Source organism: Lepisosteus oculatus, chromosome 11 (assembly GCF_040954835.1).
Source record: "Lepisosteus oculatus isolate fLepOcu1 chromosome 11, fLepOcu1.hap2, whole genome shotgun sequence".
Classification (NCBI taxonomy): Eukaryota; Metazoa; Chordata; class Actinopteri; order Semionotiformes; family Lepisosteidae; genus Lepisosteus; species Lepisosteus oculatus.
Window position 1 is genome coordinate 9,913,459 of NC_090706.1, and position 13,655 is coordinate 9,927,113.

At 40.7% G+C, this 13,655-nt stretch overlaps 1 protein-coding gene across 2 annotated transcripts in view; it reads right to left on the reverse strand.

Annotated features, from left to right (window-relative positions):
* The window catches only part of sdc3 (syndecan 3), a 126,867-nt gene extending 121,593 nt beyond the window's left edge, over positions 1-5,274 (reverse strand). The window contains exon 1 of one of the 2 annotated variants that reach the window (XM_069195561.1): positions 4,740-5,274. In XM_069195561.1, the coding sequence (XP_069051662.1) occupies positions 4,740-4,802 (63 nt within the window). In that variant the 5' untranslated portion in view covers positions 4,803-5,274. The remainder of the gene's footprint in view (positions 1-4,739) is intronic. The other variant, XM_006631444.3, reaches the window with a different exon arrangement.
* Between the last annotated feature and the right edge of the window lie 8,381 nt (positions 5,275-13,655).

Here is a 13,655-nt window from a genome sequence, read left to right on the forward strand (position 1 = left end):
AGTGGCATTTCAGGGTGGATCTACAGTATGTTGCCACAGTTATGCTGAAAATGTGCGATTTTGAAATTCCTAGAGGAAGATCAACAGAAACAGGAAATCGGAGACTTGGCTTTCTCCAAGGGGCAATTTGTTTTACAGCAGCAAACAATATAAAGAAAAATCACAAATAATACACATATACAGTACATGCATTAAAATAACCATTTATTAAGTAAGGTTATAACAGCAAGTATGAATTAGAACTTTAACCTTTTTGTTATTAAATTGGGAAATCTGTATCTGTAACTGGAATTCGTTAAACAAAGAGAGTGAATTGTCCTCTAAATTGGACCATGCTTCATGCAAAACTCGTAAATGAGACATAGGATTGGGCCAAAAGATCAGCACCAATGACTTTCTGACAGGGTATAATAATACAACCCAGTTTGTTGCTACTTCTCAGATTAGGATTCCCAGACCAGTAAATCAGGGTAAAAGCACATTAAAATACAAGACTGACAAAACATGATCAACAATAATAATAATATAATAGTAAACTTTATTTTATATAGCGCCTTTAAAGGTGGCTTCTCAAAGTGCTTTACAGGATGACAATAACAATAAATAAGAAGACTACAACAATAAATAAGAAGATTTCACAAGAAAAGACACAAATACAATTACAACAATAACAATAGAGGAGACCGTGGAAGGTGGTACTAAGAAGAGCAGAGGGGTGAAGAATGGAACCAGTTAAGTAAAGGCTTTTCTGAAGAAGAAGGTGACTCTCTGATATCCTTGTTGATAAATCAATGAATTATCAACCTTAAAATGTATAAGCTTCCTTAATAGAAATAGATGCTGTTCCCTTGAAAATAGACTCATGTTTGCCTCTATTAATTTGCAGTCAACAACACTGCCCATATACTGTACTTACATGTATCCACTGTACCACCCCTGATGCAGGTCTGAGAGTTCTTCCTGAAATCAGTTACCATGTCTTTGGTCTTCAAATAGTTTTGTTCACACCAAGTGGCGAACTCATCTACATGGAGCCCATGGCTCCACTGGTCTCCTAGCAACAAACGAACATACATACTCCATGCGTTATCGGAAGCTGTTCAATGCACCACTGAACATGACTTTGAAGAGATTCTCAGTGTTGGGTTATTACATTAGATCCCATGAAACCAGACAGGGGGTGTAATTCATACAGTGCAGAGTAACATCCGTTCAAACAAACTATAGAGAAACTGCTCCGCCAGTATCATCATCAGTAAACAGCATTTCCTTCACACAGACTTTGACAGGATATGAGCCACTCAAAGACACTCAAGTTTCACATCCACCATGAGCACAAAATCACAGGATTACGACTCTATGCCACAATTCCATTTTTAATCATCTATTTCACAAGCTAAGGTACCGAAGAACAAACTCAGTTACAGTAAGCAATAAGATAAGCAATGCCTTGGTCGAAGGTACAACAACAGCCTTCTACTTGGGATTTGAACCCACAAGCTTCCAATCAAGAGCTCAGAGCCCTACCCATTGCTCTACTCTGCTGCTCAATTAAATGGAAAACCTAATCCCAATAAAGTGAACATTAAGTCATACAGGTCCTAATGAAGCAATGTGTGTGTAGGGGCAGAGAGACAAGGGGGCTGGTATTCAGATGGGCTTTTCTGAGAATGTGACAGAGTGAGGGGATCACCACTTTAAGTGGAACAACAGATTCTGCATTGGCTGATTGGCACTCAGCAGGAAGAAATTAAGAAATTGGTACACCTGCGGAGAAAGGGAAAATGAATTCTACATGCCTGCCCATGTTTTCAGGTTTAATTTTTTTTTCTTTGAAATGCACAACCAAAATGTAATTAATTTCCTTTTGACTTTGTAACAGGCAAAATCAGACAACTGGCCCTTTTCATTTTTTGTTTAACCTCCACTAAACTGAAAAACCCCAAATGAATAATTATTTAATGGAGCTCATCTACTAGACAGACATAAAGGATGTTAGAGAAAACACACAATAGTAATAATGTACAATGTATGTATTAATCTGTGCAATCCCCAATCTAGTATTTGTGTTGTCTGCATGACTGAACCTAATGAAGTTAGTTTAATTATTGTAGCCATTTATTTGCATCGCTGAACTGTAATCCACAGCCCCACACATAGCACTATGCTATTATTAAATCTTTCACAACGCTGATTTAGTTGGTAAAGTTGATTTCTTGGAAAACATCAAAAGTAAAATGATTACAGGCTTTGTATACGTCCTGATGATAATATACACTGTGAGCTGGTATAACATGCTTTTAAAGGTGATGTCACTGTCCTTGGTAAAGAAACGTTCACTGAATCAGAACCTCCCTTTTACAGAAGCAGATTTCTCAGTCCTTTCATGGGAAATGATACTGGTCAATCAGACACAACAGCTGACACCAAATGCAACAACTGCAATACTTGGATTTCAGTTAAATGCTTCGGTACATACAGCAGTTACGATGCTGGCACTGCAACTGCACACACCAACTCTTACCAGATACGATATAATCGCATAAAAGCAATATCCTTTATACCTTGTTTTTAAAATCAACCTCATCCCATCTCTTTTGCGAGAATACCCATAAGATGGAGGGACGTACATACAGTATATGTCCCTCATTTCCCAATACAGTGATCTACCCAATTAAAGATCTGCATTCATCACATACCAGGCATGTCACCCGGCAATAATAAATTAATGACTCCACTTTGTCTTGACAGGCATCATACATGACAAAACAGCCAAAGTCAACTCAATAAGCCGTTCCTCCATCCTCTTCATCTATGCCTTGATCCTTGTGAAAAAGACACGGACTGAATGTAAATCAAACTATCAGACACTTCAATCAGTCTAGTTGGGATTAGGTGTCATGCAAGCGTCCTTTGAACAGCACAATTATTTCAGCTTTTCTTTGGTGAGCCACCACATCAAAGAGAGGCAGTCCCCAATTTTTAAACTGATTTCTTGTCCAGTGGCGCAGTTTAAATGTAAGAAAATCCACATCTGCAATTCGAAAGAGCAGCTTCTGAAACGCAGAGCGAAACAGGTAACGAAAGGGAAATCGGTTCCATTTAGTCACATTTAAATTTCGTCAGAGTTGCCTTTCAATAAAGACGCCAGGAAAGGCCTGTGCTGAAGTTCTTTCCAATTACTAATAAGATCCAGTGCACCTTTAAATTGAGGCTGGGCTGCCTAAATTTTCCCCGACTTCTAAAACATGACAAATCAGCCCATCTTTTTTGAATGGCAGTTACACCTGCTGTATGTGTGGGAGAGAGGCAAGGAGTTAAGAAAAAGAGAAGTGTATTTCTTGCAGAGAACCTAGCTGTTACAGGCTGATCTGCAAGTTTCTGAAAAACCTGTTTGAACTTAATTCTACACAGGCTGTAAAACTGTTATACACAAAAAAAACCGCCGACGATGGGCTTTATAGATATATTTTTTTGTTTTGTAGGCTTTGTCAATAAGATGTATAAATACGAATGCGAAAACGCAATAAGCATGTGTGTTCTCTGGCAGCATGGACTCGAAAAACGAGGGGGAGTGATAAAAAAAAACGAGGGGAAGTCACATTGCCCGCTAGAGAGACCTCCTGCTGTTGAAAGACCTCCGGCGACTCTATTCCTACCTCAAGCCGATTCTGCACGCGTTCGACAATGACATCACCCCCCTCTCACCCCCTCCCGCCCCGCTGCCGGCAGCCGAGCGCCAGTCCCGTTCCCTGATTCAGACCCCCGGGATCAGCCCTGCGCCTCTCCGCGGACACGCAGCTGGAAACCAGCCTGGGAATAGCACCTTTCTGCGCTGACAGGGGCTTAGCAAGAACGGCAATCCGATCAGAGCAGTGACCGCGTTAGTGGTTCTGCCCATTCCTCCCTACCTAGTCGGAACCTCCGAAATGCCTTAGACGAACAGAGCAGCATCACATACCTAGTTCACTATGCTGTCTTTGGAAAGCAAAGCACAGACCTTCGGATACAATAATCCGCTACTGTACAGTGGACAATATACCCGTACTATAGACTAAAGGCACCGAGTCCAACACATGGAGTCTCTAGATATACATTTTTAAAAATCGGGACGACGCGTTAATTGCTTTAAAGTCTTTGCTCCATCACCACATTAAGCCTTAAACACACACACTTCCCACATCCGAGTTTCACACTGTACCATTTCGCATTCCCAACTCCCAAGAAATCCCCGACAAAACTAGAGTATTCTCCCCCGGGATAACTGTTCTTTACTACCGCAGTGTTCTCGCCTAACACACTCTCTCGATATGCGAAAATCCGACAAATTCCGACAAAAAGCGTCAAAGCCACTTGTTAAATCACGGCATTAGCGCTGAAATCAATATTAAAAGGAGACTCTTTGTGCTCCACTCTAAGGTAATGCCAAAGTCCAAACAGCTTCTCTGTGCATCCTTTTCAGAGCGAAAAGCGTGTATGGGGGCAATAGTTAAAAATCGTCAAACTGGAGGCCAATATGGGTCACTTCCAGCGGAATTACTACGGGCTGCGCTGCATTAATTGCGCTTACAGAAGCTGCAATTACACACCGCGGTTTCCACAAAAGAGGACCCTTTCCACCGAATAGATCAAAGAGGTAGGGATACATACGTCAAAAGCAAACAAACATCTGCAGAAGACTGCATTTAACAAGAAAAAAAAAGGCACACGAGGAAAACCGCCGGACAATTGTCACTTACCGTTGCGGTGTCGCCTAGTAGTAACAGGATGGAGCCCAGCGCTATCAAACAAGGCAGCTTCATGGTACTTGGAGCGGCGAGCGAAAACGAGCCTTACAACCCGGGTTATTTTCTCACTTTCGGTGAAAAAAACAGATGTTATCTTCAGTTGCCTACTTCGGTGGGCAAATGTGGATGAAACACACGCTTCAGAAGCGGAGATCCGATTCAAATCCCCCACTTGTCCTTTCTTCCTACCCAGTGCCCAGGACGCCTGTAGTGCTGGAGGAGAAATCAGCTATGCGCGCTATCCTGGTTTCTCCACTTTTATTTTTTTCCCCCCCCGAGTGTGTTTTTATCAGAGGGACTGCTGGCGTGTGAGAATGTAAACCCCTCTCCTTCTCTCTCTCTCTCTCTCTCGCCCTCTCTCTCCCTCAGCTCGCCTAAACTCGCTTTGCTAGTGCGTGTGCAGGAAATGTTGATCCGCCTCCATCACCAAACCGACGGAGAGCGAGTCGTGGTGCACCGCCGGTTTCCGCGGATAGAGGAGAGCGCGCCCCCTGCAGCACCGTTTGTCGGGACTGGCAACTGGGTCCGGCGTGACCAGCACGTCCCGCCTGCGGGGTGAGCTGTTCTTTTCATCGTTCCAGCTCAGGATCGTAGTACTGAGCGTAGCGCCGTAGCCAGTGTCTCGACATGTACGAATACGAAGCAGATAACCCTTCATCCTCTGTTTGCTATGTAACTCAGCGGATATGTGTGTAGTGTTCGTAATCACTGCGGGGGAAATCTAACGGGATGTATTGTTAGTGATGAGAGAGCAACGCTTATTAGCACATTTCCATTCTGCTGATTGTGTCAATTCACAGTTTCAGAGCTTTAGAAACAAGGGTCCCTTCGGACACCGTTTTCTGACAACAGAAGCCAAAAGAGGAAATTGTTATCAGTATTGTAATCGCCAGTTTTGAGTTGAAATTTGTAGAGAAGATCAAACAAGCACCATTCAGAATGTTCATTCAGAATTTTTTTTTGTTTAAGGCTAAAATGTGGAGGGTGTTTTTTACAGAACCAGGGGCTCTGGAATGAGGCATGTTGTTGATGCCCGGATCCTTTGAGGAACTGCAAGATTGTGTATCAAGGGAAGTATTACTCTTTTGTTTTGTATTTGGTCTGAAGAGTTTTAAAGCTTTAAATCATAATAAAAACATAGTAGTAAAAAAACAAGAACCAAGTACATTTTCATTCCAACATCTGGATCAGCCTTCTTATATATCTGCATTCTAGGTCAAAAGACATAATCCTAATTATTCTGTTGTCCTTGAAGTCAGTATTTGATTAAATTAGTCTTCTCAGAATTCTTGTTCTAGACATAACCCAATAAAGCAATTAAACTGTTCTGTAATAACATAAGAAAGGTTACAAATGTAACCTTACTCCTCCCTACCCATTTGGTAATTAGTAACAAATTGGTCTAAGGATCTCAATCTTTCTTGAACAAAGCCTGTGCATCATCTTCCACAACATGACTGAGTAGCCTGTTCCATTCAACCACCACCCTTTGTGTAAATAAATGCCTCCTAATCTCAGTTATAAATGAATTAGAAGCGTCTTTGAACAGTATTTCCTCCTGTGACTTGTCTGTCTGTGTAGAGCACATCTGTATAGACACTACAATAGAACTACAAGTTCATTCCATCCTAAAAGAAGAGAAACTCTACATTTCGGTGGAGCCTTCTTCAGGTGTTACACATTTCTTTTTCTTTCAGCATGGAGTGAACCTTTACCTGTTCCTTTGCACCCTGCTCATGCCCACACAACTCCCCACTCAAACATAGTGTCAAGCATAGAAACTGCAACGCTACTGGAAAAACCTCCTAGTAAAAATGCCGTTTTATATCTGAATTCTGAACAAAAATGTTAAATCAAAATGTGAGTCTTTTGTTGGAATTAATTTTTAGTTCCATGGTAACATAGTTCTGTCTGAAATGTTTCAATTAGAAGTATTAGCACTTTAACATAGCAGCATAATCCAGCCATCAAGCTTCAAAATTAAACTTCATAATGCTAACACCCTTTGATACATTAGCCATTTTCAAAGTATCTACAAATTCAAGTATTTTATCCATGAACCCACGCAGGATTTGCTTCACAATGTAAATTAAATCAATCTGAATTGAGTTTCAGTCATTCACATTAAGCCTATAGAGTCCTCATAATTTAATAACACAAATTTGAAAAGCTGAATTAAAACAGCTTTGGCCAGACAGCCTTGTCCAAAGAAATTGCTTGGAAATTCTTTGCAGATTTTTCCAGACTACAACCTGAGGTTAGAATCCACATCTTCATCATTTTCTGCTTTTATTGGTTGGTTTATTGGTTGGTTTTTAGTTATAACCCACAGGGATGTATTATACAAAAGAGCACTTTTTGCATACCGTATAGTATTGACTCATGATTTCCATTAGCTTATACTTACATGCGCCATTAATTTAGTGCTGCAGGAGCTACAAACTGAAGGACAGTTTTGTTTTGAAAATAATTCTTTAGGACATTCTGTCATGAACTCCAGCTCCACAGATAGATAGCTCTCTGTAAATGTTATCATGACCAAGGTTTAGGTTTTAAAGTAACTGCCAAATTCCTACATGTCTATTTTAATCATTCCAGAGTATCAGAAGTGTATTAATATTATCAGATGCAGATTGATTCATTAATTCCATTCATCTTCTTAATCTCTTTATCCAATACAGGATCGCAAAAGAATCGCAGCTTGTCCAGGCAAGGGACATGCCTGCACAAGGCAGGATACACCCTGGATGGGACACCAGTCCATCGCAGGGCACACACAGACACACACACACTCACACCATGGCCAGTTTTCCTAGAAGCCAATTAACATGCCAGCATATCTTTGGACTATGGCAGGAAACTAAGGCACCAGGAGAAAACCTATGGAAACTCAGGGAACACAGGAAGAACATACAAACTCCACACAGGCTGCTTTATTTATATAATGTATTTCTAAAACATGTATGCATGACATCTACAACCACTAACCTGAGGTGTTACCGTTATTCAGTACCTTTTGTTGTGTGAGTGCAGAATCCTTTGGTTTACTCTCGGCTTTGTTCCTGCCTCTCTTTGGTGTAGGCATCACTGGAGGGGCACACCATCTTGTGAGCTGTATGTTACCAGGAGGCTGAAAGTAAATGCTAGTTGGCGACTTCCATGTGGCTCTCCACATATGTCTATTTCTTCAGCATGCCAGTTGAGCCCTGTAGCCCAGACATTACCTAGGTTTGGGCTTGCCATTAGCCAGCTGTGACCGGGATTCTCCATATGGTGAGCACAGCTGGATGAGTGCTGTTAGGGTTGGGCAGAGTGGACAAGATTTTCAGGAATTCCATTTCCTGTACCCTCTCCCAATCCAGTCACAAGGTGAAAACAGTAAAAGCTGAGGATAATGGTCCACTCAGTGTGTGTGAACATGATCCCATAACTAGAACCAGTAGCTGCGAATGAGAGCCAACAAAACCAGTCAGCTCATAGTGGGGAAGTAACACAGTAATGCACACAGCTCACAATTAAAATGTGGCAGTGTTCTGGAAACATACTCTTGCGATATCTTATATTTTAATTTGCATTGTTACAGCTAACAAAAAAACTCCAGTGAATTTATTTTGATTGCCAGATTTATTATTTTCAGACTCCCTGAATAATTGCTTGAGCACAAAATCTCACTATTTTTTAAATATTTATTACAAGGGAAGAATATTTTAAATATTTAAATGGGTTGCCTAAACATGATGTAAATACAATAGATTGTATATTAATATTCAGTATGAACACTGTGCTGACTAATTGCTGTAGACACTAAGAATTAAACAGTATCTGCAATTTTAATAAGCTCTACAATTAAAATACTCTATTAAAAGATTGTATTATTTAGAAAAGTCATTGCCTCTAAGCATATTTCTGCCTGTGCAGTGATAAGGAAAGAGTATTTTTTCATTAATCATTTTCTGGTTTCCAACCATAACCAGTCTGCGAGTGGCACCACCCAGACCTCAACTATTTATCTAACTTATCAAAATAAATAGATGTGTTTAGTATGATACAAACATTTGGGTTAATGCCACATCTGATAAACAATTTAATTCTGAGTAATGCAAATTCCATAGATTCCAATTGTTCTATATAAGTGGCCTCTTGATGCTGTAGGGAGCTTTAGTGGACTTTGTACCTGCATTTCATTATACAAAACTTAATTTCACAAATATCTCATCTTCTCACCAGAGGAAAGTGGTGAGACATTTAATAGAAGAACCAGGAGACATTTCTTCCATAAAGACTAGCTGTCCTGCCATGTTAGTAAAGAACACTCTTGAACTAGCTGGATGATGTCATCAATATGTTCCTAAGCAACCAGAATGAGCAGGAGGGGCTCCATGGTTTCTTCATAGTTCACCTTTCTGTATTCCCAGCAGCTGGAAAAGAAACATCTTTATGAGGTGACATCATACTATAGAAACAAGGAGGTCCCGTTGAAGTCCTCATCAAAATGATTAAACACTGCTATCCATTTAAAAGAACATTAAATCCCTATTTGTATTTTTATCTCCTGTCTTGTACGAGATTGCAGTGATTATTATGTGATTATACAATTTGTGTTTGCGCCTCGAGACAAAGCTCTGTCTGCTCTGGTCCAAGAATTCAACTTAGCACAAGTCTATATTGATTTGTTTTTCAAATAAAGCTCATGCAGTGTGGTGTGGTGGCTCTGTGGCTAAGGATCTGTGCCTGTGACTGGAAGAGTGCTGGTTTGTATCCCATGGCTGGCAGAGGAATCCTACTCTGTTGGGCTCCTGAGCAAGGCACTTAACCCCAGCTGCTCCAGGGGTGCTGTTTAAATGGCTGACCCTGCGCTCTGACCCCAAGCTTCTCTCCCTGTCTATGAGTTTTGTGTTTTAAGTGTTGTGTTGGTCAGACTGACTAAGATTAGGGAGTTTTGGAAGATAGACTCTTCAATCCAAGATCTTCATCAACATATTTGTACATAACCTGTACATGTTTTGTTCCATGTTCCCACTAATATTACATATTCTCTGCTCTAAATGTGCATCTGTCATTGGTTGTCTGGTTTGAGTTCTGTTTGTCAGTACCTCTGACTAGAAAACTTGACATTGAGTAGAAACAGTTGAGAAGCTGAGAAAAACTAAAAAAAGCAAGGAAAAGGTAAGTATTGCCAGAATGAGCTGTTTCATTTATATTTCAGGAGCTGCTGTCTTTATGGAGATATTTCCTCCAGTGTTCTCACTGCATTGATAGTAATATATGCGCACACACACACAGAGATAAAAGCATGTTCTGTCCACCTGTCTCTTAAGATTGGTCCCCTGGCTCAGCTCCTTAGGGGAAGGGGCAGGTGTCTTGTCTTTAATTAGGAGCTGACAGCAGCCTTAGCTGCAGGCAACACTGTGCACTGTCACCTGTTGACGACAGGCAGTGGCACAGCTGACGTAATTGGTTTAGAGCACAGTGCAGTCTAAACCAGAGCCCTGCTGATCAGACCCATGAATACACATCTTAACGCTGTCTGATAAGTGCCACGCTCAAGTCACGATCTTTTCACGGCCAACTTATGTACTGATGATAGTCCATTGGGACTGATGACAGGCTGTGGTTTCAAACAAATGTTTAAACTAAGAATTGGAAAGTGAATCGACTGGGATGCCGAGAGCACAGTGCTGAAGATTAAGATAACCACGCTCTGAGATGGGATGGTCAAAGAGAAGGTTTTTCATGTAATGACCCTCTCTTTAGGGTCTCCTGGCTTTTATTCCAGGGAAGTCTGCAATGGCTCCATGAAATCAAACATTCACTGGCCTATAAGGGGTAGCATTGTGGTACAGTGGTCAGCATTTCTGACTCGCCTCGCACCCTGGAGTGCTATCCGAGTGGAGTTTGTATGTTCTCTTTGTGTTTGCATGGGTTTCTACTGGGTGCTCTGATTTTTTCCCACAGTCCAAAGACATACTGGTAGGTTAATTGGCTTCTGGGAAAGGTGACCCTGCTGTGAATGGGTCTCTGTGTGCCTTGCTACGGACTGGCATCCCATCCCCGGTGTATCCTGCCTCGTACCTGTTGCCTGCTGAGATAGGCTCTGGCTCCCCCCAGACCCAGTTTTGGATAAAGCTGTTAGAAACTCATTTGGCACAGGATCTCTAGAAAAGAAGTGGTTTATTGGATACCTTCTGGTCTATTTCTCCCATTTTCCCTGTAAGGGTTCCATGCCATTAATGGTTTTGCACATCAACGGAACAAAATGATGTCAGGAGCCACTATAAGGGCAGAGATAGTTAAAGGGTTACTATTTAACTTTACTGACCTTATGAAAAACTTCAAGATTATTAAAAGATTAGGTTCTGTGGAGTTGTCTCAGTATGATAGTCCTTTCAGACCAGAAATTAGTAGTTGCTCTAATCTATACTGCCTGTATAGCATAATAATTCTTCTTGCCATCACTTTTGTCGATGACAAAAAACTGTTCATAACAGCTAAATTTGACAACATATATCCAAAGCAGAATAATAATATTTTTAGATGGTTCTGGTTTCTGGCATTGTAAAACAGTCAGAGCTGATTAATATTCATATATTCCATAATATGTACCTAAATATTCTGTTGGCCTTTTAGTCTATCAGAACTCTTTCATGTCTGCAGTGCAAAGACTTCACAAATGTGGCAGGAAAACTTTATCTAACATTACTATCTCCTTTGAGTAATGAAGTGATTCCCATTGCTCATCCCCAGCTGCCTTTGGTGAGTTGACCTATGTCCTATCTGAAGAACGAACTTTGAAGTAAATTCCAGTCTTGAATTTTATTCCATTTCATAACCTGAAGACTTCAAACAGATCCCCTCTCAAACACCAGCGACTTAAGCCGAGAGATTTAGATCTATGAGTCTTTTAGTTTTATGAATCTTTTCTTTTCTTAAGTCAGTCTAGCTTCCCTTCTGTGAACGTACTGTATTCTGGGAATGTTTTACGCAATCACGTGCTGCTCATGCATGCTAATTTACCACATGTACGTTGCAGAAAAGACATCCGATTTAAAGGGAATCTAGGTTTGGTAGCCCTGAGGTATTTGGACAGCAGTGACAGTAGTGTCACTGTACCGGGAACGTTATGAATCAAGGATAAATCAAGTTCCCAAGTACATGAGTGTCCTCTGATTTACATGTCACCTGACCCATCTTTGATATTCAAAAGTGTTTGAATAAAAATTAAATCAAACTTTCTTTGGGTTTTAACCAGTTGCTAATTGGAAAAAAATACTTGCAAAAATTGCACAGAAGTGGTCTTCATGGACTGTTATGGACTATGGGCTTCATCCACACTGTGTTTCTATACAGTATATAAAGTACAGGTACACCTTATCCAATGATAAGCACATGGATAACATGCCTATGCAGTGGTGCCTGTGTACTTTAGGACTGACAGGTATGGCATTCAGTAAAGTAGATTTTCCCATTTTAATCTTTAAGAGTAAAACGTATCTAAACAAATGTAACAATTACCTTTCTTGCTTTCACGGAAACAAGCCAGTGAATAATGGGAATTTTGTGCAGAGGTTTATTCCGTGCTATCATCACTTCTGGGCTGTTGGAAGTACTCGGCCTGCCCAATCAAACTTGGAGAGCATTAATACCTCAAAAACGAATGAAGAATTACGGATTCAACGCACAGCAGTATATGCAACCAATAAGATATTAAATAGCCAGAGTAAGAGCTCAGATCCTACCTTCACTGGTCCACATTAGGAGAGTTTGATGCAGCACAGCCCTGTTGCTCATGTCTTAATCATGACCCAGTATAATATCACAGCGAGGAGCTGGGATTAATAGAAGAGCCTGTGAGCTCATTAATGACACTCTTGCTTCTGTGTTTGCAGAGCTTTTCTCTAAAAAATGAAACCACTATGAAAGACACCAGGTTCCCAAGAGAATGGCTGAACTGCAGGGTTTCTGCCAGAGTTCTCCTCCAGCTGAGACCAGACTGCAGGGATCCGAGTGCAGAAAACTTTGGGTAAATGGTTATTAAAATCCCAAACTCACAAAGCAGCACAAAATGAGGGCAAATGACAGCTGACAAAGAAAAATGAACTGGAATGTTGTCTCAGTTGTACAAAGCTCTTTGGCACTGCCAATGACAGCATCCAAAAGTGCTCAGTCTCCCAGCTTGAATCCAATCCCAACATGCTCTTATTTTTCCCTGTGTAATTTGTATGTGAGCTCAAGATTTATTTGGGACAATACAAATTATGAAACGGCAAGATTTCAGTTTCAAAGTGTCTCTTTCCATCTTTCTCCAACCTTCCAAAGACATGTTGGTTAGTTTAACCAGGGTATTTATTTTCTCCATGTGTGCTGTGTCTGTGTGTGTTCCCTGCGATAATTCCCCTATGTATCCTGTGTTCTTGGGGTAGGTTCTGAATTTGCATAATCGAGCCTTTACTAGGAATAAGCAGCTCTTCGATAACTGATGGATTTGTGCGGACAAACTATTTTTAAAAGCTAGAAAAGTCATGCTTAGCATTTTTTAGACAAGGCCAGTAACGAGCAGCCCATCAAAACATGTGTTCTTGCAGTAGGAGTTTGATATCTAAACTAAGAGAATGTCTTATGCTGTTGTATTAGGAAATAGATTATATAGTCATGCTAATTTATTTGACAACGTCTCCTATTCTCTTTTTTTCTTTTCCATTTTCATGCTCATATTAATAGCTCACACCACCCTTTAATTAATAATGTGCAATTACTGAGCCTTCTTGGTAAGCTGCCTTGTACTTTGATATGCTCTTAAAGTGTTTCGGTCAAACTCCTCTTCATCACGATTAGCTTTGCGTCTCTGTGCTTTTGGGGTAGAGTTACAAA